Raw genomic sequence first — 27,562 nt, 5'->3', positions numbered from 1 at the left:
AAGCTGAGGTCAGAGATAGATAATTTGGTCTGTAAAGTAGTAGGGACCTTTTTGACTCTTAAAAAAACCCCTATAAGTAGTAAGGGGAAAATCTGATCATTCAACAAGTGATTATTATTTCCTGGGAGACTGGGCTATCTACTACTTTGTCCTCACCAGCACTGGCGGCAGCTGCTACTGAGAAAGGCAGGACTGCTGTGCATGTCATGACTTTATGGTTAGGGTCTTCACACACACAAGAAAGCTGAGCTAGGGCCCAGGAACTACAAAAGCTACAAAACAGAACATGGACAACATGGACCTGTTCTCCTCAGAACACTTAAAAGATCCTTACAAAAACCAACTGCATTAGTCCATCTGACTCTTGTTATTTAACTAAGCATGGTGACAGGAAGCCCGACGAGAGGTGGTTTCCTCTTCAGCTTAGGACCTTTTCCCTTAGGACCAAAAAGCAGGCCCAGCTTCCCTGTGAAAAGGCAAACAAATCTCGTGGATCAACTGTGGACTGTCCTGTGTTCTCAGGCTATTAGAGTCTAGCATGCCTACATTTTTTAACGACTTAAGTTGTTTCTCAAGCTTCACTACCTTTTTTTAAAGTGTTACATGAATGTAATGTTTTGCTGTTCTTTGGAATGCACAAGTGTCAGAAGACTTCTGAGCTATGCTCAAGCCAAGAACATGCCATCACTGCCTCTACTGCAAGGTACCAGTTTATGTACTTCCCTTAGATACACTCGGCACACACCCAAGAAGTTCAGACAAAAGTTTTCTCTTTCATATATTTACACAAGTTCAAAATGATATTCACAGCATCTTCTAAATTTTGGCCAAGAGTCAAAAAAAAAATGCATTTAAACTTTGGAACTTGCCCACATAGACAAGAGGCCAACCCCAGCATTTGATGGGGCAGACACCCGAGAACCAAAGGGCTGGGAAAGTCAGGAGGAGCTGAAAGGATTCTTCAGTTTATGAACTTGGTTCAGTGGAACCAAGGTCGAGGATGCCTCTGGCAAGGGATATACAGTTCATCTAACTGGCACCAGTCCCTTCCATCACTTGCTGAGCCTGTTTCTGTCCCATGCAGCACTGTGCAACAGACTGGAATAACCTGGAAAGTGAAGACAAGTACAAATTTAGGCCTAAGGATAGCTTAATGTGCATCAGCTATTAACTGCCTTTTATCTCATAGACCCAAATTAGAAGCTTTTTTTCCCCCTTCTGTTTCCCTGCTAGGTACTTAAATAATTTTAAACTCACTTTTCAATCTCTGGGGCACAGTGTACAAACTCGTGGTTCCAAAACTTAAATGCTGGGTTTTTAATCAGCTCAATGAAGGTGATAAGAAGACCCCAAGGATGCGGCCTATTTACAATCAACCGTTCCAAGAGAACCCTAAAAGGGGGATAGAAGGGTTAATACATAAACAAATTAACTATACCTCCATTTCTTCTTTCTCTATTAATTCACTTAGAATTTTTTAACAATACTATAGCATAAGAGAATTTTTTAAAACAATATTATAGCATATGTAAATGGGTGGAATTCTTTCTATGTGGCTACAAGTGCTGGCTTACACATTACACTGTGACCTGCTACTTGCAATGCTTGCTTTATTCTCACTTCATTGTTTCCTGGGGGCAAAGATTAAGGACTGAAGCCTTTGCTGCAGCTTTAGACATAATTACAAACAAAATGGTGTGTTGTCATCCATGCAATAAACACAGTTCAGATGCATGAGTCCTAGCATTTAGTCAGGTGAATTAAAGTTGGGTTTTGTTTGTTGAGACAGGGTTTCTCTGTGTAGCCCTGGCTGTTCTTTCTGAAACCAGACTGGCCTTGAACTCAGAGGTCCACCTGCCTCTGCCTCTGCCTCTGCCTCCCTAGTGCTGGGTTTAAAGGCGTGCATCATTACACCCATCATAAATAAGTCTTTAAGGTACCTCACTGTACCAATTTCCAATCCTATACATATTTAAACAACAGAAAACAGTATGATCCTACTGCAGCTCTACCTTAAAAAAGGAAATACATACAAAGGAAGTCTGTATTATTCAAGAATCTGTATACAAATGCTACTGCCACTGGATACATACTTGCCACCAAGTATGTTGCTGTTATTGTAAACTAGTCCCTAGCACCCCAAAGCAAACTGTCAATAGCAACTTCTTTTGTAATTCTCCAGACATGCTTTAGTGTAAGACAGCTGAACTGGGAATGTTTAGAGCTCCATTCAGGGCCCTTTTAAGGCATCTTGACAATAAATCTCACCTTGTGATCTGTTCCTGAATTGCCTCGGTGTTTGCCTCGGCGAAAAGGTACAGCATGGTGCAGCTGAAGTAGTGAGTGTGGCTGTTTGGGTACCGCAGCTGGTTTGCAATTGCATTTAAGAAGAGATATCGGCCTAAAAAATTAAGGAATTTTGATTTAGGTTCACTCTTGAAAGGCTAATACGGGAGACAATTGCTTCTGTTTCTGAAGGGGACTGATAAAAGAATTAGCATGGCCCTTGTGCAAGGATGACATCAGAATCTGTAAAGGGTATTCTAATTCAGTGATTTCCTAGTGGTTCTCTGGATCCCACCGTTTTTTTGCTTCTGTAGGGTTCATCAAAAATACTTTCCATGTTATGAATTAGCAAAATTCTTACATATTTGTTTTTGAAACCATCTCACTATCCAACCAGCTGAAACAGTCTATTTCATCTAGCACTTGGAAAACTGCTTTGTAGACTTGAAATAGGCACAATGAAGGAAATGTCTTCTTATGATGAAAACAGCCCGGACCTCAATGTCTTTATCTTTAGAGTCTTGCCCCTAAAGATCCTTATACTGGTAGAATAACAGAGGATGGGGGTATCAAATCCAGAATATTTCACATGTCCAGAGAGCAATCGATCTCTTATCATCTGGATTTGATTGTCTTGTTTGTACAGCTATCACAAGGACCCTTAAACACTTACCTAAAGAATGTAACAATGTTCAATTGTTAAACTTTGCTTTTACATTCAAGTACCTTTTGAAAATAGGTAAGCAATACCAATCTATATATCAAATATAGTTAGTTATCCTTTCAAAGTAACAGCCCTAAAGTACACAATGAGTGCTAATATGGCGAATTCTCAAAAAGCTAAAGATATATCTGTCACATGACTCAACTACACGCACAACTCCTTTGCATATGCCCCAAGAACACATTCTATTCCACAGACACTGGCTCAGCCATGTCCACTGCTGCTCTATTCATAATAACTAAGAAATGGAAACAACCTAAATGTTCTTCAACCAGTGAATGAGTAATAAAAATGTACATTTACACTATGGGCCACTTATTCAGGCTGATAATACTCCCAAGAGCCAAAAGAAAAAAAAAGTCATGAACTCTGCAGGTAAATTGATGAACTAGAAATGATCTAAGTTGAGCAACGACAAATATCTCATGTTCTTCTCCTTTTCCCCCCTCCCTCTCTCTCCAGGCTCTTAGCTCCACATCTTCAGAAATAAGTACATATCCTGGAGTAACTGTAAAAAGCAGAAAAATAAAAAGGACCCCTGCTGGGGATAGGAATGGGGGGGGGAGAAAAGTACAATACAGGGAAAATGAGAAAAGGGGAGAGAATAAAGTAGGGATGTCTGGAAAAGTCATAAGGAATCACACTATTAACTGTTTCTTTAAGGGGGGGGGGGAACCTAAAATAAGAGTCCTGACTTAGCCACAGAAGAAGCAAGATATGTCTGCCTTGCTGAATAAGGTACTGAGCCACATGGCTAGCACAGACAAGAATAATGGGCTAGCATAAGTTATAAGAGTTAATAAGAACCTGAGCTAATGGGCCAATCAGTTTATAACTAATGTAGACTCCATGTGATTTCTTTGGGACTTAACGACTGCAGGATCAGACAGGACAGAAAACTCAGTCAACAAATAAATGGTGCCCACAAGGACAACTGCATCCACATAAAGATAAAAAATAATAGCGTTAAGTGCAACTTATTTATAGCAAAATTTACTCAGGTGGGCTCTGTTTGCTAGAGGCAAAATGTGACTCATGTAAGTATGGCCTAAAGAAATTTTCTAGATTCTTGCAATTTTTTTTTTTTTTTTTTTTTGGTTTTTCGAGACAGGGTTTCTCTGTGGTTTTGGAGCCTGTCCTGAAACTAGCTCTTGTAGACCAGGCTGGTCTCGAACTCACAGAGATCCGCCTGCCTCTACCTCCCGAGTGCTGGGATTAAAGGCATGCGCCACCACCGCCCGGCTAATTCTTGCAATTTTTATCTGTGGCAAAGTATGGAGAATTTGGCGATGCAAACTGGCCAGCTTCACTCACCCTCGGTGTCTAAGTCCACAGCCAGATTCTGGAAGATGTCCATGTGTGCTGAGTGGGTGATGGTGCTCATTGAAGGCGTGCTGCCCTTGTTGTGGATGTGTGCGATGGCCTGAGTCCCTACATAGAGCACCAGTGCATTGATAAGCTGGAGGTTGTAGCGATTGCCAGGCTCGTTAGATACCTAAAGGGGCAAAAGAGAACACTTTACCAAAGAACTAACTGACTAGCACTACTATTTCTTTTATTTATTTATTTTTTCCAGAGACAGGATCTCATAACGTAGCTCTGGCTGGGTTCCAACTAAGAGCTCCACCTGCCTCTGGTTCCCAGTGCTGAGAGTCAAGTGTGCACTACTATGCCCCACAGCACTATTTCTCAACCCATCTAAAGGCTCTCTAGAAGCAATACACAGGTCTTGCTATTCTTTGTGATTTAAATAAAAGAAATGTGCTCAGGACTGTGAGCTATACAAATACACAGTTGCCCTAAGAGTGATTGAACCAGTCAGTTCCTTTAGGAAACCAAATACTGTATCACTTTTCACATTAGAAAGCTTTAAAATAGGGGCTGATGATATGTATGGCTCAGAGGTTAAGAGCACTGGCTGCTCTTCCAGAGGTCCTGAGTTCAATTCCCAGAGACCACATGGTGGCTCACAGCCATCTGTAATATCTGGTGCCCTCTTCTGGAGGCAGAATGTTGTGCTGTATACATAATAAATAAATAAATTTTTTTTTTAAAAAGAAAGCTATAAAATAAAACTTAACCATCCAAAACAAGCACAACTTCCATAACTTTGGAGGAAGAAGTTGTTGCACAAGGTGCTAACACTGGAAAGTCAATTCTACTTCAAGTCACTCTATAAAGGAAATTTAACTGCAATCCCTTTATCTAAGCCAGGGATTACAGAAAGAAATGTCTTTTCCCAAGTGGTTTCATCTATATTAGTAAAGTATATAACCCAGTTAAGGTCACCCAATGAACAGGTATTTTGGTGTGTGTATAGGGATGGGTATATTTTTGGGGGTGAAGTCTTGCCAGTGTAGTTCAGGCTGGCCACAAACTCGTGATCTGTCTACCTTAGTGACCAAGAAACAGGTGTGTATTGCCAAATTCAATCAAATTCAACAATGTTTCTAAATGAGACACACAATGTACAGTGCACACAAAGACAGAGCAGAGAACAAATTAAGTCAAACCAATTAACCTGTAGGTTACTGCGCAGATCCGACAGAAAAGTGACAGGGGATCGAGTTTTAAGATAGGAATCCAGATCTTTTTTGAACTGAGGTGGCATCACTCCAGTGAAATTGGTGAGGATCCGAGGCGCAATGTTAATTTCACTCAGCATGTCCACCTGCCACAAATAGCAAGAATTGGAATCAAGCACAGAATTAACAAATCACACCTAAGACAGAAAAGTTAGGACAGCTTTCTAAAACTGTCCACACTTGCACACAAATGGTGAACACCACACATTAGAAATTTCGCATTATTAGGAAGGGAAATTAAAGAATATTTTTATGCTGTAACTTGCACTGTTAGGCACTGTCTTGATTTCAAATCAGTACAGATGGAAGACTCCTCACTCACCACCAAGAACTCCAGCCACCAAAAGAAGCAAGAGAACATTACATGCTTTTTTAAATGTACTTGAAAGGGGCTTAACATAGATCCAAGAGCAAATTTAAAAGGCTAGTATTTATTTATGCAAATGGTGGTATGATTTTTAAGTGGTCCCTTCCCTTAAACAATTTAAACACATACACAATGAAACTTGTGAGCTACAGATATTGCAAAGATTAGTTTCTTCTTCAACTATGCAGCATGGGACTAGTTCAACATTTAGTCTGGGATTCAATAATTATACCTAAACAGTAACCAGAAAAATAGTATAAACCAATATTCAGACACAATATCATGCCTATCACGATTAATAACAGAATTAGCTACCCGAACAGTATCATTACCTAAAGCACACATGCATATTGGAGAGGATTAAATAATAATTTTAAAAATAGGCTGCTTAACAAAGGGCTGAAATATTAAGATAAAAAAATTTTCCTTTTGGAGCTGTGAAAGATGGCCCAGTGGTTAAGAGCACTGGCTGCTCATGCAGAGGACCTGAGTTCAGTTCCCATTGCCCACATGCCAGGTCACTCTCTAATTCTACTTCAAGAGGATCTACTACCTTACTCAGGCCTCTACAGACTCACTCACACACATATACATACACAGATTAGAACTAAAATTGAAAAGCAAAACAAAACAACCATGCTCCATCTATTTAAACTTTACCTTCAGGTTAGGAGTGAATGGGTCTGGGAGCCTCATATTTCTTGGGAAGGCACTCAGGATCAAATTTCTTAACTGGATACAATTAGGAGGGATCACATCACAGAACCCATAATGGTAATCACAAAGGAACTCTGGGAAATCATGCAAAAGAACTAGCAGCACTCTTAGAGTACCCTACATAAAAAGGAAAAAATGTTCCACACTAAGAAATCAGTATTTCTACCCGCATCATGAATTTTAACTCTGGTCAAAAATGCCAAAAGTATGTTAGTAACATTTAAAAAAAATTTATAGGCTTTAATCAATAAATATTGTTAAGAGCATAAAAATAATTACATGTAAAAGTCATGAAAAATTAGCTTTAAGACCTGGAGCCATGAATAAAGGGCAATAATATATTCTGCACAAAAACAATACAACGATGCAACATCTATTCCCAGAAGCTGGAAAGAGAACTGTAGAATGAACAAAATCAAAGAAAGATATAAAAGTTGGGGGGGGGATACCATCAACTGAAAAAACTTATTAAAAAACACTTGCTGCTTAGATCAAAGCTAGCTAGTTCTTGACAAGTTAGTAAATTCAACAATTCTGATAAATAGGTGGTAGGAACCCCTTAGCAACCCGAGATAGCCTAGCATTTGTAATAAGGTCCTAGGTTTGATCCCCGGTGCCACAGAAAAACAATTTAAAAAGGGTACATCTGTACATGAAAATCTTATTATGAAATTTTATTAAAGACATCAGGTAGTACACGCCTTTAATTCCAGCAAAAGGGAGACAGAGTCAGAATGATCTGAGTTCTAGGCAAACCAGGGCCAAATAGTGAGGCTTGGCCTCAAGAAATAAACATCTCTGGAGATATGGTTTAGCAGTTAAGAACACTTGCTGGTCTTGCAGAGGACCAAGGTTTTATTCCCAGCACCCACATGGTGGCTCACAACCATCTATAACACCAGTTCCAGGAGCTCCAGCATCCTCTTCTGTATTCCCTGAGCACCAGACCCACAAGTGATGCATATATACATGTATGCATGCCAAAGTCATATACATAAAATAAAACTAAGAAGAAAAATGTTTAAAAGAAAAAAACCACTAAGGAAATAGGAGTTAAACCCCCAGTGAGATTGTACAAAACTGCTAAAATGGGGGCAGGGAGAAGAGCAGAGAAGATAAAACCTAAACTGGTAGAGGCACTACTAATACTAGAATACCCTTAAGTAGGGCCTCTGAATCTTGTGTTACTGTAAAAACTTAGTAACAGCCCACGTGTTAAAAAAATCCCAGTTATTTGTAAGTAAAAATTACCTTATAGAGGATTTGCATAGGTTTAGTGAGTTCCACATTTCTAAGGAAAGGCGCTAAATATTTGAATAAATCAATCAACAGCTGTGCATACATAGGCCACCCCTAAAGAAAGAAATGTATATGAGTTGTAGTGACATTTAGAAGTTGTTCAGTTACCAAAAGGTTCCTCAGGTTATCACACTGTGGTCATTTACACTAACGGCACTGACATGACAGGACCTCAGGTTATGACACTGTGGTCATCTACACTAACGTCAGTAGACAATACTGACATGACCTCTCGATTAAGTGCTTATTAGCTTAGTGTGGTAGCAGCACATGTTTCATCTTTTTGTGGGCATGCCATGCACGTGTCTGCGTGCCATGGTTTGCATATGGAAATCATAAAACAAAATCAAGTGATTATTTCACTTTTTTAGCCACTTTAACACATGGTAGTTACATTTTCTTCTGGTCTGAAGAGTCAAATGAAGGTACTATAAGTAGTATTCTTTTGCCACTTAATTGCAAATTGAGACAGTTCTCATATTATTGTTAACGCAAAGGATTAAGAGACTGACAGAGATGGTCCATAACAAAGCTAGAGAAGCAATAGGTGGTCACCCAAGAAAGCCTTATGTATTCAAGTACTTGATAAGTCTCTTTACATTCTGTGACCTGACATTTAATAATTACCAAATAACATGCTTGGAAAAAAAAAAAAACAAACCAACTACTACTACTACTAAGTAACTAATAGAAATCTACATAAACAGTGCTAGTAAGCCCCCAGGTAGTTACAGGCTTCGTCTGTGGGAGATAAACTGCAGCCACACCTTCTGCTGTGGCGTATGTGCCAGCATTCTTGCGATAAAGATCCGATGGGAGATCAATTCAAGCCAGGCATATACAAAGCCAGGAGCTTTGGTAGGCCTTAAGATGTGGAATGTATTGCTGAAAGAAAAATTTCAGAAGCTCAAACTTAAATATATCAAACAACATATGAATGCAGACAACATGCAAGTTACTTTACAAAAAAATAACTTGTACCTAAAGAAACCAAAAGTTCTACCTGAGTTTGACTACACTAAACCAAGTCCTTAAATCTTACCAAGTACAGCCCGTGGTGTGGGATTCATGCCTTCAATTCCAGCTCTTGTAAGCTAGAATCAGGAGAATCAGGAGTTCAAGACCACCAGCCTCAGTAACATAAGAACTCTGGAGCTATAAGGCCCTACGTCAAATGACAACAAATGTAAATCTCTACTAAGCCCAACACTCACCAGAAAGCTGTAAGAGTCTGGAAATTAATGGTTTCCAACACATGCTCAGGTGCATTGAGCTCCAACAGCAACATGATAAAAATCCTATGGTAGGGAAGCTGCTGAAATTCACTCTGCCGAACATCATGATCCTGTAGGAGAACTCCCACTACAATCCCGAGAACCTATACAGAATACACAGTTTACAACTCATTAGTCACACAGATAAGTCACTTGCTGTTTCAATTCATGGCTTTTTAATTTTATTTGTTTATTTTCTTATCTGTTTAGGTTGGTTTTATGAGACAGAGTTTCTCTGTTACAGCCCTGGCTGTCTTGGAACTCATCACTGTGTAGACCAGGCTAGCCTTAAACTCAGAGATCTGCTTACCTCTGCCTCCCAAGTGATGGGATTAAAGGCGTGTGCCACCACTGCTCAGCTAACTCTTTTATCTGTGTTCTTGGACTGAACCTAGGCCCTCACAAATGCTAGGCAAGTTATTTTATCACTTGAGTGCTATCTTGGGGCTTTTAAAAACAAAAAACAACAACAAACAAACAAAAAACCCCAAAACTTTGGGACAAGGTCTAAGACACCTAAAAGCTGGCTTTGAACTTACAAGTCTCACTGTAATGCTCCTGCCTCACCCAGTCTTTCAAATACTTACTACAAAGCACTTTGAAGGGAAAAGACACATGCCATTTTAACACAAATTTGTATTCTGGCAGAGATATTTGTTTAAATCTGTGTTTCCTCTGAATTTCATTGTCATTGGACCAAAACTTCTACATCCTCCACAGATGGCACTGGTTTTTCTAAAGCTATAGAAACCTGGATGTCTCTTCATGTTTCATCATACTGAACACAACAATGTTAAATCTAATGTGACCTGATAGCAACAAGGGGCATATGGTTCTCAGCTCTCAACTGTCTACTCAGTTTGCTCACTGATCAGCATGTGTGTGTGTGTGTGTGTGTGTGTGGGGGGGGTGACAATAAGGACCCAATTGTATTTCTTCAAGAGCAAAATCTAGTCAAGGCGTACACATGGGCACCATTCGTAAATGTAGACTGCACTTTCATTTCCTGGCTACCCAGACCCATTTAATCTCACAGAAATTGTATAATTACAGCAATACTTGGCCGATGGCTTAGGCATATTCCTAGCTAGTTCTCACATCTTAAATTAACCCATTTCTATTAATCTATGTATCACCGTGAGGCAGTGTGTGGCTTACATATAATGTTTTGGCATCTTTCTCCTTCGGGTGGCAGCAGCTATATGGTGTTTCCTTGACTCGGCCTACTCTGTTCAGATTTCCCTCCTGGCTTTACTCTGCTAAACCATTGGGCAAAACAGCTTTATTTATCAACCAATAAAAGCAATACACAGACAGAAGGACATCCCACATCAATTTTGATATTCAACTATTTCAAGAATCCCGCCATATAAATCAGGTCAATAATTAAATCTCACTCCTGATACTACTGGTCTACCCATCTAGACAGCAACTAGGGGTAGGAAGACACCACCCACCTGCTATCTCCTATTGGGATCATCTAAGCACTAACACACCAAAATACATTTTGAATTTCTCTATTTAAATATTGTTAAATACTATTTTCTTTTAACTGAGGTGAATATTATCACTTCATTTTTGGATGAAAAAAAGCTACTACAAAAGGTTTTACGGGCCGGGTGTGATGATACATGCCCCTTAATCAAGCACTTGGAAGGCTGACTGAGTCTGGTCTACATAGTGAGTTCCAGGTCAGTAAAGGGCTACACAGTGAGTACCTGTCTCAAACAAAGGGTGGTAGTGGTGGGAACCACACAAAATACAATGGAGCAGAAAAAAAAAAAAAAAAAAAAAAACCAAACCCAAGGATCAAGAAAGCACTCCAGACCTTATTCAGGAGATTGATCTTTGTGACAGTGTTGGTGGCCTCCCCAGAGTGCTTCACTAACAGTGCAATGAGGCGGACAAAGGCATCCAGGTTGTGATAGCACTTGGCTCGTATCATGGTGGGATTAGCAGCAGGATTGTGCTGCTGCTCTGCTTGAGCACGGTAACTGATTTCAACACACATTTCAGTGCAAAGACGAAAAAACCTTGTTATGAGGTCATCAGTCTTAAGTATTCCTTGTTGGTGCATCTACAGTAGGAACAACCAACACAGTGAGATCATACTCAACATCAACTTTATACATGTTAGCTTTCAAACAACCACACTATAGTTTATTTCCATTTCTAAGTCTTACTTTGTGAAAGGATGCCATTAGAAAAATGACCCCTCTGTTATTGAAGAGCCATGGCAGACTTCCTCCCAATTTTAATGCATGAAGATTGAAATTGACAAAGATATAATTAGCCTTGAAGAGGGTATGTACAAATAATTCAGGAAATTATATAAATAACACTAACTTTTAAAAACTTTCAAGGTGTTAATATATTGTTCTCTCAGAAAGTCTCAATAGCTTGTACATTTAACTTCCCATAAGTAACACTTCTAACAGTTACCCTCCTCTTATTTAACCACTGGCAAAGCTTTTGAAACTCTGGCCAACTGCAGAAAAATTATTAATTTATTTAATAAATACTCAAGAATCAAGATTGTTATTTAAATGTAATGTTCTTTTATACTACTATAATTAGTGGAAAAGGCCAGTTCCAGGTCAGGCAGGGCTACATAAGCAACACTGTCTAATAAAAAAATAAACCAACAGTCACAGCGGAAGTACATTAAAGCAGAAGAAAGATCATCTTGGAAAATTTAAAACTATTTAACTATCTTGATAAGCAATAAATAAATAGGTTGAATTATGGAAACAATGTAACCAAGCCAAGACAGAAGGCCAGCAAAAAGACCTTACTCCACTCTGAAATCATTTAAAATTTTGAAGAGGAAGATGATGTACCATGACAAAGCACAAAAAGTAAAAAAGAAAATGCCTGGAAGGTCTACTGCACCACCTGCCTGAGAGAGATGGGTAAAGCAAATAAGGCGGAGCTAGACAGAAGCCACACCCATACCCAGGACACAAAAATGCCCATAAAACACCACACATTTGAATTTCTCTCAGTGGAATAAAAAAAATCAAACTATAAACACAGATGATAGCCTTTCAATGGAGTTATGTTTTATAATATCCTGGATTCTTTTAGCAGAAGAAATTTACATGGCATACTTTACTAGTATCATTTATGTTCAAAGTATATCCATCTAATTCTTAACAAGTTCATCCACACTTAACTGTCAGGTATTTTAAAAAGAGACCAATTAATCTTTCTTTGGCAAGACAACCAACTTTTGGTTTCAATTTGAGGAAATGGAAAAAATAGAATAATCAAGTGTTATAGCTTACTGAACAAATATTGTACCATTTTATTAAGGAAATTTTAAGGTCAGTTCAAGAAAGTACTATTCCTGACAAGTTCTGTTACAGTCAGGACACTAATTCTTCCTCTTTGTTGCTCCCATCACTGAAAACAGTAATGAACAAAAACAGAATACAAATGAACCATGACTACTTTTTCCCCCAGTTTATTCTATAACTGCTTTTTAAGGTTTATTTTTACTGTATTTGTGTGCCTATGGATGCTTGCTGGTGTGCACGTGTGTTCAATGGTGCAGATGTGTGCACATGAATGCAGATGTCTGCCAAGACCAGAGGTGTGGGTTGTCCCTGGAGCTGGATGAGTTACCCAATGTCAGCACAGGGAACTAAATCAGTCCCTGTCAACAGTACAAAGTGTGTGCTCTTAACTGCCTAGCCATCTCTCTAGCCCACAACTACTTATTCTTGGTGTGGTGGTCTAAGAATGATCCCCATATAATCTTATGCTTAGTCACCAGGGAATGGCACTATTTGAGAGAGATTAAGCCTGGCTTTGAAGTAGGTGTGGCCTTGTTGGAGAAAGTGTGTCCCTGGAGGCAGGCTCTTTTTACTTATTTATTTATTAGGGGCAGTGCTGCAGGACTGTGATGCTGCTCTACAGTTTCAAATGTCTATGTCAGACCCAGTATGTCTCTTGTCTCTGCTTATGGATCAGGATGAAGCACTCAGCTATTGCTCCAGTGCCACATATGCCAGCATATTCCAAGCTCTGAAAACTGCAAGCAAGCCCCCAATTAAATGCTTTCTTTTCTAAGAATTGCCTTGGTCATGGAGCTTCTTACGAAGACACTTGGTACACGTGATTTTTAGAGAGCAGCTCAATTTCCAACACTTTCAATTTGCATCAGATTCAATAAACATATAAACTAAAGAAAATATGGTAAAAATACTCTACTACCAAATAAGGATTTATTGTATCTTGTTTTTAAAAATGTGGTAGCTAGGTGTGGTGGCACAAGCCTTTAATCCCACCCAGCACTTGGGAGGCAGAGACAGGCAGAGCTCTGAGTTCAAGGCCAACCTGGTCTACAAAGCAAGTTCCAGGGCATACACCCAAAGCTATACAGAAAGAAACCCAGCCTCGAAAAACTACACACATAGGATATTCTAAAATTTTAATGTATTGGCTCAAAGTCCATCACTGGTGACTATATTAGTAAAATAGAGGATATTCTAAAATTTTTATGTATTGGCTCAAAATCCATCACTGGTGACTATTATATTAGTAAAATGATATTCTGTAGCTTTATTTTTCATTTTCTGACCCCACCCACCATACACTGTAGCTATGACAAATGGGATAAATAGACTAAAGGAGTAAGAATACTGAATTTACAGTAGCCATCATTAGTAGTGAGGAAAAAAAAAATAAGGCTACATTATTTTAACAGACCACGGTGGTGTTATTTTTGCTTGCATGAGTATAGAGGTAATTCTGACCACAGGTATACAATACTGAACTTTAATAATGGAGTTATCACACCCTACTTAATGTTGAATAAAAAGCACCTTTCTTTCCAAAAGCTCTACCTGTCCAACAAACGCAGAGAAAGCTTTGGTACTGTCACGGCCAGCTGCTGCTGAATGGTATAGATTCACCCATTCCCTCAGAAGATACTCTGCCTTCTCCCTCAGGCCTGGAGGGTCATCATATTCTGAGGCTTGAGAGATCCCAGAATGCATCATAAAGTTAGGGCCTCCGTGAGCACGATCAATCATTGCTTCATAGTTGGATCGCACTACTTCCATCAGCTGGGGCAATCTAGTATGATAAATTCACAGTGAAAATCAGTTAACCCATTTTTTATTTTATAGATACACAACTGGACCATTTATCAGAACTTGGGAAAATCAAGTAGGTGAGGTTGGCTGGTCAATGAGCCCTAAAATCCGCAGTGCTGAATTACCAGTCTTGTGTCACACAAATTCCTGTGTACATGAATGCATGTGCACATGCTTGTGGAGGCCAGAGGACAACCTTGGGTATTATTTCTACAGAATTTGTCCATGTTGTCTGGTGACAAAGTTTCTCACTAGAACCTGGAGCTTCCTAAATCACCTGTCCCTACTCCAGCACTGGTATTCCAAGTGTGTGTGCATCAATACACTTGGTTTTAAGGGTGGGAGCATCCAAAGACTGGACTTAGATCTTCCTACAAGCATTTCACTAAACAGAGCCAGTGCTCAAACCAGGTTTCTGGTGCCAACTCATCAGTCATTGTATGCACAGAAGGCAGTTGACTTAGAGCATTCACACTTTCAGGATATCATTAGGCTTAACTAAAATTATGTTTTAGGTGAAATAGTCACAAAATAATGTTAGTGTGTACGTTAATTTCTAAAGCGCTTAGAGACTGCTGAATGCACAAGGAAAGCAAAGCATTCCATCCTTACCCTTCTGGAGCATTGCCTCTGGAATGAGCATTAATCCTCATGAGGGTTTCAATGGTATGGAACAGATCTGCCTCAGTAATATGGGCAACACTCCTTTCATCCACCAGCAGAATTTTTACCAGTTGCATAGCAAATGCCACGGCCATGTAGTTTAAGCCATTCTCCATTGACTGGCAACACAGCAAAAATGTGAGAGAGATAATTAAAATAATAGCACTCCCTAAATCCTTAGTTCGCTCAAGTTAAATTTCTTCCATACCTGAGCTAGATGAAGATCATACTGCTGCATGTTAACCAAATGATTTCGAATTAACAACTCCACAGCCTCCACATTATATTTATATTCATCTCGACATTCAATTAGGCACCTAGAAAAAGACAGTCTGTTAGCCATATTAACCACATTGGCAATGTGTTCTACACAAAGGTATCTAAAGAGACAAAAAAAAAAAAAAAAAACACCACAAAGCAGACAAACAAAAACCACCAACAAACAACACAAAACAGTATCAAGCTTTAACACAATAAGCAGGCTAGGGATAATGAAGCATAGTCTAGGCTTAGCATATACAAGGTTCTCAGCAAACTGCCCAGCCAGCAGAAAGATCATTTGAAATGTTAACAGTCCAGGCTTTGCTTTTACATTGGGAAGTAGGAGAAATTTCATTCAAGACACTAAAATATTTCCACGAATGCTACTGTGAAATCTTGAAAACAAATGAACTAAAATGTATTCCTGAAAAGCATGTACTGGAACCACCCAACAATTCTTACCCCTTAAAAATCAAAAATTCAAAGCCCCATTTATTGTGTAAGCAAAAGAAAGACATCTGGAAATAAATAGGCTATGTATATCAAAAGCTAGCCTACGGCGCTTTAGAGATTCAGTGGTTTAGAATACTTTTTGTTCTTGCAAAAGCCCCAGGTTTAATTTTCAGCATCCACCTGGTGGCTCAGAATCATTCTTCACACCAATTTCAGGGACTTCAGTTGTCCTCTTCTGTCCCCTGCAGGCACCCAGCACAGAGAGTAGACATACAAGCATGCAATACATAATGTATGCAAGGAAAATATTCATGTACATAAAATAAAATTTAAAACCTAAAATAATGATAAAACTAATCCAGTAATGACTAGTTTTCTAAGGTTACCCACCTTGTGATCTGTTTGTTGCACCATGGAGATCCATATGCCCTGCCATCCTGCAAAGCTTTTAGTACCAAGAGGTGACATTCCCTGTATCGCAGCAGCAGGTCAGCATCAGCACCACTTGTGGCATCTAATAAACCCTCTACAGCCTATGGACAAAAGAAAGTATTCAAAACTATGGAAAATACAGGACTCAGACCAAGTATGCAAGCTGGAAATCAAACATACATAATTTCTGAAGCTTAAAACTCTTATCTTCACTCTCAACTTTCGTCTATTTTAAACTTAATCATTATTATTTGCCGTCTTCAGTCTCTACGCAGTCAAAAGTCAAGGGCCAGCCAAGCGGTGGGTAGATTTCAGTGAGTCTGAGGACAACCTTCTCTACAAAGTGAGTTCCAGGACAGCCAGGACTACACAGAGAAACCCTATATGAGGGGGGGTGGGGGGGACCCTGGAGTGGGCGTCAAGAGCTTCCCAATTTAACCTGCCCATTCCTCAGACACTTGTATCAATTTACTTACTAATAGTAGTCATTCACCATATTTCCAAAATATTATCATACAGAAAAGATGTCCCATCTAGCTACTTCTAACTGCCATAACTACATTCTACAGCAAGAAGATAGGATGGGGAAAGTGTCAACAAAACTTGGTTTGTATTAATTTTTATTTTATTTTTTTTAAAAATGTTCTTGTTCCATCTTCTTAAGATTTTTTTTTTAAATTTATTATGTATCCAATATAGTATGCTGCCTCCATGTATGACTGCATGCCAGTAGAGGGCACCAGATATCATTGTAGATGGTTGTTAGTCACCATGTGGTTGCTGGGAATTGAACTCAGGACCTCTGGAAGAACAGTCAGTGTCCCCAACCTCTGAGCCATCTCTCCAGCCCCTGTATTAATTTTTAAAACCCAATTCTAATTATATAGATTTAGATACAGGTCAGAGTCTATAAACCTAGTTCCTTCTATAAGCAATAGTTTAAAACCAACCTTCTGAAGTAATCCAAGAGCAGCTATCGCATCTCGAGAATTCCGAGACAACACTACAACCTCCAAAAGACTTCGTAGAGCTTGGGCTTGAGGATTCATGGCCAGAGTTGGTGGAATGGCATGTAGATGCTGCTCCAGTTCTGTAATACACTTATCATAAATCTGAGCTACATCATCTGTTGCCCAAGCTTGCTGTTTTAGAAAAAGAAATAACCAAAGAAAAAAAGATTAAGGTTGTTCACTGGCATAATGTACTAATGAAATAGAAGTCTGTCCTCGGCATATTTCTCCAGCTTATTTTTTTATTCAAATTATAAATTCTGTTCTATAGCCCCCAACATAATAAATGATCACAGAGTATAGTATCAACAATGCAAAAGACTGAGCACAGCACATGTGTCATCCAGGAAGCCTTCTGCAACTCAGAAGTCTTACAAGTTATAGAGCATGATTGGACAGAGTAAACGTACAGCATCACTTCTGTGCTTTCCTTTATTTCACCTTTCACAACAGTGTTTCTCTCTGTAGCCCTGGCACTCCTGAACTAGTTCTGTAGACCAGACTGGCCTCTAGCTTAAGAGATTCGCTTAAGAAAGGTACACTAAGAAAGAAAGGCACAAGAAAGGTCACTATGTTCAAAATACATGCATGTATGAATAATGAATAAATCTTAAAACTGTTTCAAAGACAGAGCCTTCACAAAATACATACTCAGTAAAGGCACTTTATATCATTCTTTCTAAAAAAGAAAACTACCAAAAGCAAAGAGGGCAACAGGTCACAACTTCTCAAGCATGGAAATGTTTTTCTTATATTCTCAACTTCAGGTAAATCTCTTGCACAATTTTAGAAACTCTACCTTCAAGTAAAAGTAGGTATAAATTAAAGAAACAAACACATACTCTGAGCCGGTGGCGCATGCCTTTAATCCCAGCACTCAGGGAGGCAGAGGCTGGAAGATCTCTGTGAGTTGGAGGCCAGGACAGGCCCCAAAACTACTGAGAAACCCTGTATCATAAAACAACAAAACAAAACAAAAAAAGAGCTACTCTGAGCTAAATAGTACAGTTAAGCTAATGCCAGAACATCATACAATGCCTACATACCATGCTGATTTAACAAACATCACCTATAACTCAAAATGGCTTCCATTCCCCTATACCCAATAACAAGCTCCCAAGCAGAAAGTGATGCATTATTAAATTATGTTTCGTGACACAAACATTTAATTTAATCCAAGTGAGGTATTTACCTTCATTGGCTGAGCTAAAAATCCTGTAGGCTGACTTAAGTCATTTGTAGGTAAGAAGCCAGGCACATTTCGTGCAAACTCTTCATATACGGCTAGCTGCTTTGGGTCCACACCGCCAACCTTAAAAGAAGAAAGCCCTTTTTTGGTAAAATTTCCTTCACAATCAAAAGAAACTTTTTTTTTATTTAAATTTTGAGGTGGAGAGGTTGAGAAAGGGTCTCTCTATGTAGTACCAGAACTCACTAGGTAAACTAGGCTGGTCTCAAACTAATAGATACTCCTTCTTCTGCTGGGATTAAAGGCATGAGCCACCATGCCCAGCTGAAATTTACTTTCGGAAAATACAAAGTTTGTATTAGGATTCTGATAGAATCCTTTAATATAACGTATGGCAGCATGCACACCCATAGACTACACAGAAGATGTTTTCTCATTTTCCTGGTAGAGTCACTGTTATTAAGAACTTTTTCACTAGAACCTCAAGTGTTGGTACAGCTATAATCCCAGCACTCAAGAAGCAGAGACAGATGATTAAAAGTTTGAGACAGTCTGGATGATATATGAAAGCCCTTCCTCACAATAATCACTAAGAAATGGACTGTGTCTTGCATTCTCCCTTGATGTTGTTTCTATTAGGCCCTCACCATCAAGTTGGGATCAAAGTGGAGTTACCAATGAAAGTATACCAGAAAATGTGAAAAAGCAAGTTGGTAAACAAGAGCTAACAAGTAACTTTTTATACCAACACTGAGCAACTCTGGGGACGGGAAGAATTTCCATACCTGCTCCAGGACATTTTAAAATGAAATGATACTAGAGATGCTTTCTTCAGAAGCAGTATTTAGACACAATCCCTAGTCCTGACAAGGTATTCATGCAATAGTAACACATAGAAAGCAAAGGTGAAGCAAGGAGAAAAGAGCCTTAATTCTCACTTTCAGCCTGATTTGCTCTGGCATCCTTTCCGCTTGATATGTTAATACAACAGGATCACAGTATCTGCGTCCTTCTTGCCGAGCATGTTTTCTCAGCTCAAATTCCTACAAATAAAAAAAGTCACTGAGGTTCTTGTTATAAGATACTTCCTCAAATTCAAAGAAACCACAACTTTAAAGATGAATGCTAAACACTTACAGTTGCCAATCTCTTGTCCATCTCAGGGCCTGCTTTCTCCACTGCAGTTTTCTGAATAAAACAGCAAGCTAATTCACAATTGTCCTGAGCTAACTGAGCAGCAGCCTGGTCCATCATTTCCCTTTGTTGTGGGGATGCAGTCTATTGAGAACACAAAAGAAGTTATCTTACAATATACAATTAAGAGATGCAGTACAGTCAACAGGTCAGTCCAAGTATATATACTTATATACCAGTCACTACTCACAAGTATTCGCAATTCATTCACCTCTGAGATGAAAATACTTTTAAACATTTTATCAATTGTGGTAAACATAGTGAACAATGGTTAACAGTAAAGAAACAATTACTTCTAAATGTGATACCTAAGACTCAAGAGTGACCTGAAGACACAGTGTGTGGTGACTACACTTAACAAAGTAATTTTAAATCACTTTATAATGCTCTAATCCAACTACCAGAATTAAATTCACCCATAACAGAATTTAGATTGTTTACTGTTTGTTAAAAAATGTTCAGCTCAAACATAGTGGTAATGCCTTTGATCCCCCCCCCCCCGAGGAGGCAAAGCAGGTGGACCTCTATAAATTCGAGGCCAGCCTGATCTCTATACATAAGCTTCAGGACCACCAAGGTTGTATATGATCATGACCCTGTTCAAACAAAGAATCTTTAGGAAAATTGAGTATCTGCTAAACACCACTGAGCACACAACTATGTACAAAAAAGTAAATGTGATCCTTTGCCTTAACACAACTTAAGAATCTAAAGACATCAGTGCTAAAGTGTGCCTTCACACAAAAGGGTTATGGATTCCAACAAGGAAAAAATTTATATTAAAAAAAGAGAGGGGGGGTTATTTTAGGATAAAGTAGTAGCAGTGGGTGTACACAGGCAAAAACTCTGGTAAACAAGTAATGAATTTTATAGTACATTAAATGATCCACTTACACGAAGGGCTGAGGCAAAACTGTTTTTTAGGTTGGTAGATATGCTCATCAGTAAAGGCTCCCTGCAAGTAATCATAGCCATTCCAGCTGTCAAGTTCCGCATCATGTGATGAGCCGCTATTCGCATTCTGGATTCCTCAGAATCCAGGGCGAAATCCTTTCTGACTATCTGTTCACAAGTAGTCATGGCAATCTTAATTGACCGATCTACCACAGGATGAACTAGCTCCTGGACAGCCCGTTCAATTGCTTGCCGCACACACTGCTTCAACTGTGGATGAGCCTGAAACAAAGGTATCTGGAGAGAGAAGAAGAAAGGCACAAATCATGTCATCAGAAATAAGACAGCCAGATAGTGACTCTGGTATTCTCTCAATACTATAGAAACTACAGCATTCACTTAAAACTAGCAAAACCTCAGGTAACAGAAGCTGGGGAAAATAATAAATTGGTATAACCTGTAATTCATGCTTTTTAAAAATTCCCTTCAATTTTAACAGGAAAGCTGATCATTAAACACCTACTGCTTATAGACACATGAATTTCTAACTTAAAATTATGTCTAAACTAATTGTTAAAAAGGCAATTCCTTTTCAGTTCACGGTGGTGCACATCTTTAATCCCCACATTCAGTAGGCATAGGCAGGAGAATCTCTGAAGCCAGTCTGGTCTACAAACCGAATTCCAGGACAACTACGACAATTTTAGAGAGAAACCCTGTCTCCAAAAACAACCAAACAAGAAAAAGCAAATTCTCAGGAGCCAGAGAAGATGGCTCACTGATCAAGAGCACTTCCTTTTCTTGCAGAGGCCCCAGGATTTGGTTCCCAGAACTTATATGGTAGCTTCATTGCTGTGAATGGTCTCTAATTCCAGTTCCAGGGGATCTGGTGTCCCCTTCTTGCCTCCTCAGGCATACATGTAACTTACATACAATACATGCAAGCAAAACACTGATACACACAAAATAAAAATAAATGTTGAAGCCTTTGGCTTAGAAATTCTATATACAAACTGCAGTCGGCCAAAAGAAATGGCTTAATACCAGACCAAAGTGACATGATAATGAAAGCAAATAATAAAGAAATAAAGAATACTAAAGCATAAATTAAGAATCCTTTGACCAGGCTGGAGAGATGGCTCCGAGGTTAAGAACACTGGCTGTTCTTCCAGAGGTCCTGAGTTCAATTCCCAGCAACCACATGATGGCTCATAACCATCTGTAATGAGGTTCCGGTGCCCTCTTCTGGCATAGAGGAGTACATGCAGGAGGAACATTGTATACATAAGTAAATCTTTAAAAAAAAAAAAAAAAGAATCCTTTGACCTATGTGTAGATTATCCAAAATTTGATTTTATTGCTAGTATATTAAATCACTGTGGGGTAGGATAAGAGTAACAAATAGGAATGTCAATCAAAGACAATTTTTACATGCAAAGGGATATTCCTTGTTATATGCATTATAGAGCATGCACACATACACAGTGTTTCTTTGTGTGGCCCTGGCTGTCCTGAAACGTGCTCTATAAACGAGGCTGGCAGATTTGCCTGCCTCTGTGTCTGGAGTGCTGGAATTAAAGACATTTGAAGGAAACAAAACAAAAAAACAAACAAAAAAAACCACAACCAGCTGGTGAAGAGCAAAGGCCCAGTGGTTAAGCACGTGCTGTTCTTATGGAGGACCAGGAATTGATTACAGAACCAATATAGTAGCTCATATCTGTAACTCCAGTTTCAGATCTGATGCACACATACACATAAAACACTCACACATATAATAAATCAATATTTTAAACAAAGAAAGAAAGGAAGGAGAGATCAGTTTTTACTTACTGTAGGGTTTAGAGTAATGTGTGGGGCCAAGCCTGCCAGAGAATAGACATTGATGTCGTGGTAGCTATACTGTGGCTGTGGTGGAACTGTGGCTGTACAGGTAGTACTGGTAGCTGGTGTTGTAGAAGTTGCTAGATGTAAAGAGATAAGAAATGCACATTTGTTGGCCACACACAAAAATTAACTGGACATTATATGGACCTTGTATACTTCAACTAAGTTAAGACTCTTGAGAAGGGGGCACTTAAGGTCACATCTCACCCATTCTGAAAAATAAATTCTGTTACATGAACTATGAGCCAAGTATATAAATGTCCACCAGTGGCAATATTTCATAGCACAGAAACTTTTTTTATCCCACCCTCCTCCCCCTTTGTTTGAGACAGCGTTTCTCTGTGTAACAGCTCTAGCTGTCCTGGAACTCAGAGGGCTCCATCTGCCTCTGCCTCCCAAGTGGTGGGATTAAATGTGTTTTAAGGGTAAATCTACAAGATCCATGGGTACCTGTCTTCAACCTAGCCTTTACCAAGCTCACTTGGAATTTATCAAATGCCAGGAGTTAGGGGTGGGGGCGCGGAATGCTACAGGGTGGTGGCTGGCATATTTTACCAATACCTCACTGTTAAATATAACTACATGCAACACAAACATGTTTACTTGACTGGGTCCCAGGCTGGGTGGGAACTAAGTATGTAGCTTAGGTTGGTATCAAACTTACAACCCTCCTGGCTTTAGCTCCTCAAGGGCTAAGATTATAGTCCTGCATCTCTAAACCCAGTCCTGATCGTCTTGATAAAGGTAAAATAATGTTCTCCTAGCAGGTGTATATGATCTGACAAATCTTAGCCTTTAAGGAACAATACAGGCTATTGTGTTATTCAAGTATTTTTGATACTTAAAACAATGTAGGAGATAAACTAGTCTGGTTATGATACAAGAACAATTAATTGACTCATTTGCTTAAGAATATCTTAAGAGATGAGAGAAATCTGATTAGCTGTTACTCTCACTTGATTATTAGAAGACTCACCAAAAGGCAAACAAGATTTTATACAAGGTGGGATAGTTAATGGCTTGCTTATGTAGAGATGTACCGTTTGAGAAGATAATGGTGGACAAAAGGCTAGACTTCTGTACTTACTTGTCGTTGTGATGGCAGGAAGCTCTTCCGGCTGTTTGACATCTTTCTTTGGAGCAGAGAGTTGTTCATCTAAGTTCTTCAGGCGGTCTTTATCTTTCAGTAGGTTTCCAGGTTTGAGCTCATTGATGTCTAATGCAAGGTTCTTACAGAGCACCTCAATCTCAAACTTCAAGTTTAACTGCATAATTCCAGTATTTGATTAGAATTTTGAAGAGAAAATCTAAGTATTATTCATAAAAAATACCACCTTCAATCCTATGGTACAATGCCCACTGCCCCCTTCAACGTCTGTCTTTACTGCAAAGTTTAATCATCTTAAGATAGAGAATTCTCCAAGATGAGGCAATTTTACCTTTAAGTCATGCTCTTGGTGTAGCTCAGCCAATACATTCATAATTGCCATTGTCCAGGGGTTTGGTGGTCTAAAAACCTAAAGAAAAGCTACAGTATTAAGCTAGCTCTAAATCAAACCATTATTTAGTACTATTTCAACATTTTCATGACCATGACAAAGTATTCCAAAAAAACACCAAAGGTAATACATTCTGTCTTAGAATTTCACCTAACTATAAATACCTAAGATCAGCTAAGGCAGACTTATGTGCAAAAGAACAAACCTACAATCTCTTAGGAATTGTGTTAACAATCTCTCAGAATTCAGCATTTACTCACCAGACTACGAATGCTGGACTCTAGAACTTTGGCAACAAAGGGCACTACATAAAGCAGCTCTTGTTGTCCTTTAACATAAGCCTCTAGCAGCAAAGATTTCACATCCAAGTCCTACAATTTTAAAACAAAACAAAACTTCTGAGAATTTGAGAATCTGCTCCAGAAGCCCTCGGGGAAAATAATAAAATAAAAACCAAAAACAAACAAAATAAAAACAAAACAAAAAAAAAGGTATCTCACTAAGCTCATCTCTCAAAATATAATCAATACATTACCATTGCCTGAGAAAAAGAAGGGGGTGCAAGCACACCTCACTGGCTTTACCATATCCTAAACTAGCCCAAGAGACCATGGACATAGATAGAATTAAGAATTCTAACATGGTCAAAGTCTTAAAAAAAAAAGAAAAGAAAAAGCCCAAGGATAATTAACTTTTACACATGTATATCTATCTTAAAACTCACCGTGTGCAAAATGGGTTTATTTTTAGCTAATGTGATCATTCCTAGCCAATGCCCCAAGTTCTTCAGCAAAGAACGATCAGAGAAATTGGCCGCAGCTTTATCAGAGGTCAGCAGCACCTATAATAGTATAGGATTTATAAATATAAGAATAAGCTTTATGAAAGAAATTCTCCATTTTGTATCTAAGAATTCTATTATCTTTTCTAAGATATTTTTGAGAAAATACCCAAAGTAGATCTATTCCATATATCATATTGGTATTATCTTACTATGTTTATTACCAAACCTTTGAAAATGTTTTAAGGAGCTCAATAGGTGGAATACTAATCTACCTTGTGCAAGACACATTTGAGTTGGAATCCTGTCAACAGAGTAAGTAAACAAATAAATGGTTATTATTGAAATTTGTCTCAGAGTTTATGAGAACTTCCAAGATAACAGTAATCCTTACTATAAGATAGTAAAAACTGAACACAATGTTCCTTAACTCCATATAGCACCAGCAAAATGGCACAAGTCAGCTGTGCAACAAGGAGCCAGGAATTCTTTTCGCACTACAGCGTAACCAAGAATGGGGAAAATTCCCATCCATAGGTTTAAATATAGTGCTACTTCCTAAGCCAGACCCAAGTTACTCAGCAGTGGATGATCTCAGCTCTATCTTCTTTACACTGTTCCTTGAAAATGCTTAGTATTCAAACATAAATGATGGAAGATATTAGCAAATCACTTACAGAAAACCAAGAACAAAAAATCAAATATATAAAAGAAACTATTCAGGACTTGAAAACTGAGATAGAAACAATAAAGAAAACACAAGCCGAAGGAATTATAGAAACAGTAATCATGAGAAAAAAGATTAGGAACCACAAATGCAAGCATGAACAACAGAATACAAGAAATGGGAGAGAGAATCTCAAGCGTTGAAAATACAATAGAGGAAATAGACTCATCAGTTAAAAAAGAAACAGTTGAATTTTATACAACAAGTATAGTAAGAGCTTGACCTTATGCTGCCAAAGCTATTTCACAAATAGGTCTGGGATCTAGATAGCCAACAATTGGCCAGCAGAATGGCTTTCTTAAAGACTATTTCTAGTTCTTAAAAACCAATATGGAGAACTCAGAACATGTTATACCCCATCTCCAAAGAAACGAGGGAGAGTGGCTGTGCACAACCACGTCACCGAGATGGTACGCTACAAATATACTGAATAGTTATATTTAACAGAAAGTAAAATACTGAAGCCATACGTGAAAAGAAAACAAATTCTAAGAGGTGATCACACTTAAGCAATATACAAGGTTAAAAGATTAAATTTTTTTTTAGTATTTATTTATTATTCATACAGTGTTCTGTCTGTGTGATGCCTGCAGGCCAGCAGAGGGCACCAGACCTCATTACAGATGGTTGTGAGCCACCATGTGGTTGCTGGGAATTGAACTCAGGACCTTTGGAAGAGAAGTCAGTGCTCTTAACCTCTGAGCCATCTCTCCAGCCCCCAAAAGATTAAATTTTTGGACCAGCTAGATGACGCAAGTTAAAGTGTTAGCCACCAAATCAGATATTCTGGTATTTGATAGTCTATGTTTGAGCCCCAAGACCCACATTATAGAGAACCACCTCCTGAAAGCTGTCCTCTGTGCACACTTGTGCATAAGTGCATGAACACATGTGCAAATGTAATTTTAAAGAAGTTTATAGAACCCAGTAGTTAAACATCATAAAGTCTATAGCACACTCCATGGGTGTCTAACATATTTATTTATTTATATTTATTTATTTATTTATTTGGATTATTGAGACAGGGTTTCTCTGAAGTTTTTGGTGCCTGTCCTGGAACTAGCTCTTGTAGACCAGGCTGGCCTCGAACTCACAGAGATCCTCCTGCCTCTGCCTCTGCTGGGATTAAAGGCGTGTACCACCACCGCTCGGCACTCTAACATATTTAAAAAAGACAAATAGAACAAATTATCCAAGTTCTACCTGCTAAAATCAACTTAAAACAAATTAAAGGATATATAAAAACTCTTACTTTAATGTTTCTGTAGGTTTCATTCAGAACCATCTTGTTAAATTCTGGATTCTTCAATGTGTCAAGAAAGTTGGAATACAGGCTATGAAAGTTTGGCTCAATACTGACTCTTTTCATAACTAGATATTGGGAAACCCAAGGCATAAACTCTTCCTTCACGGTTTCTTTAAGCTCTTCAACCTAGCCAATCAACATGAAACAGGCAATAAAGAATTAGTACAAACAGAAAAATAGATACAACGAAGCCTGGGTTCTATGAATCACACCGACACAGCATCCAGCTCCATATAAACTCTAGCGCAATACTTATCTACTAAACTCTTGTATGATACTTAATTACTAAGCTGGGTCTCTCCCCATTTATATTGACAAGTACACCTCAGATTCACAAGTGCAGGTACATATACTTTTTTTGAGGCATGGTCTACATAGCTTGAAACTCACAGAAATCCCCCTGCCTCTCTTTGACTATGTTCTACCTAAAACCTACTTTTTATGATAAACTTAAAGACTGCCATTTAAAATTTCTATCTTAATTTTTGCTCTCAGAAGGCAAGCAATGTTCTTTATGCTTTTCAGAGCTCTACCTCACAGTAGTAGTGGTCCAGTTAACACTTAAAATAGTTTCTGGAAAAAGATAAAACAAAACCTTCCATCAAGGTTGGGCATGGTGGTGCAGAGGAAGAAGACAGAATTTAGAGGTCATCATGGTTAACACAGTGAGCTCTAGCTGGCCAAGACCACTTAATAAAACATAGTCTCAAACAAAAACCTGCCATCAAAAATAAAATAAATAAATAATAATTTCCTTATCAGGAAAGCATGACATTACTGCAAAACAAAATATCTGAAACAGCGCCGGGCGGTGGTGGCGCACGCCTTTAATCCCTGCACTCGGGAGGCAGAGGCAGGCGGATCTCTGTGAGTTCGAGACCAGCCTGGTCTACAAGAGCTAGTTCCAGGACA

At 38.7% G+C, this 27,562-nt stretch overlaps 1 protein-coding gene and 1 non-coding gene across 9 annotated transcripts in view; both read right to left on the bottom strand.

The window, feature by feature from the left end:
- Positions 1-753: 753 nt before the first annotated feature.
- Cnot1 (CCR4-NOT transcription complex subunit 1) overlaps positions 754-27,562 on the bottom strand; it is a 78,704-nt gene continuing 51,895 nt past the window's right edge. For 5 of the 8 annotated variants that reach the window (XM_041649636.1, XM_041649634.1, XM_041649637.1 and 2 more), the window contains 25 exons: positions 26,597-26,776; positions 24,561-24,677; positions 24,097-24,207; positions 23,777-23,854; positions 23,425-23,602; positions 22,284-22,414; positions 20,451-20,747; positions 19,500-19,640; positions 19,301-19,405; positions 18,366-18,485; positions 17,114-17,305; positions 16,122-16,264; positions 15,226-15,334; positions 14,967-15,136; positions 14,082-14,334; positions 11,081-11,329; positions 9,193-9,356; positions 8,746-8,863; positions 7,931-8,032; positions 6,623-6,796; positions 5,532-5,681; positions 4,325-4,505; positions 2,269-2,401; positions 1,258-1,392; positions 754-1,108 (listed from right to left, as the gene is read on the bottom strand). In XM_041649636.1, coding sequence (XP_041505570.1) covers positions 1,030-1,108; positions 1,258-1,392; positions 2,269-2,401; positions 4,325-4,505; positions 5,532-5,681; positions 6,623-6,796; positions 7,931-8,032; positions 8,746-8,863; positions 9,193-9,356; positions 11,081-11,329; positions 14,082-14,334; positions 14,967-15,136; positions 15,226-15,334; positions 16,122-16,264; positions 17,114-17,305; positions 18,366-18,485; positions 19,301-19,405; positions 19,500-19,640; positions 20,451-20,747; positions 22,284-22,414; positions 23,425-23,602; positions 23,777-23,854; positions 24,097-24,207; positions 24,561-24,677; positions 26,597-26,776 — 3,810 coding nt within the window. In that variant the 3' untranslated portion in view covers positions 754-1,029. The remainder of the gene's footprint in view (positions 1,109-1,257; positions 1,393-2,268; positions 2,402-4,324; positions 4,506-5,531; positions 5,682-6,622; positions 6,797-7,930; positions 8,033-8,745; positions 8,864-9,192; positions 9,357-11,080; positions 11,330-14,081; positions 14,335-14,966; positions 15,137-15,225; positions 15,335-16,121; positions 16,265-17,113; positions 17,306-18,365; positions 18,486-19,300; positions 19,406-19,499; positions 19,641-20,450; positions 20,748-22,283; positions 22,415-23,424; positions 23,603-23,776; positions 23,855-24,096; positions 24,208-24,560; positions 24,678-26,596; positions 26,777-27,562) is intronic. The other 3 variants (XM_041649638.1, XM_041649640.1, XM_041649639.1) reach the window with 1 other exon arrangement.
- LOC121447725 lies at positions 25,035-25,170 on the bottom strand. The gene has a single exon (XR_005974248.1). It is a non-coding gene; the product is annotated as a small nucleolar RNA SNORA46 (small nucleolar RNA).

Source organism: Microtus oregoni, unplaced genomic scaffold (assembly GCF_018167655.1).
Source record: "Microtus oregoni isolate MIOR12 unplaced genomic scaffold, Mior012 000004F_ref0000308, whole genome shotgun sequence".
In the NCBI taxonomy this organism is placed as follows: Eukaryota; Metazoa; Chordata; class Mammalia; order Rodentia; family Cricetidae; genus Microtus; species Microtus oregoni.
This window is presented reverse-complemented; position numbering and strand designations above follow the sequence as displayed.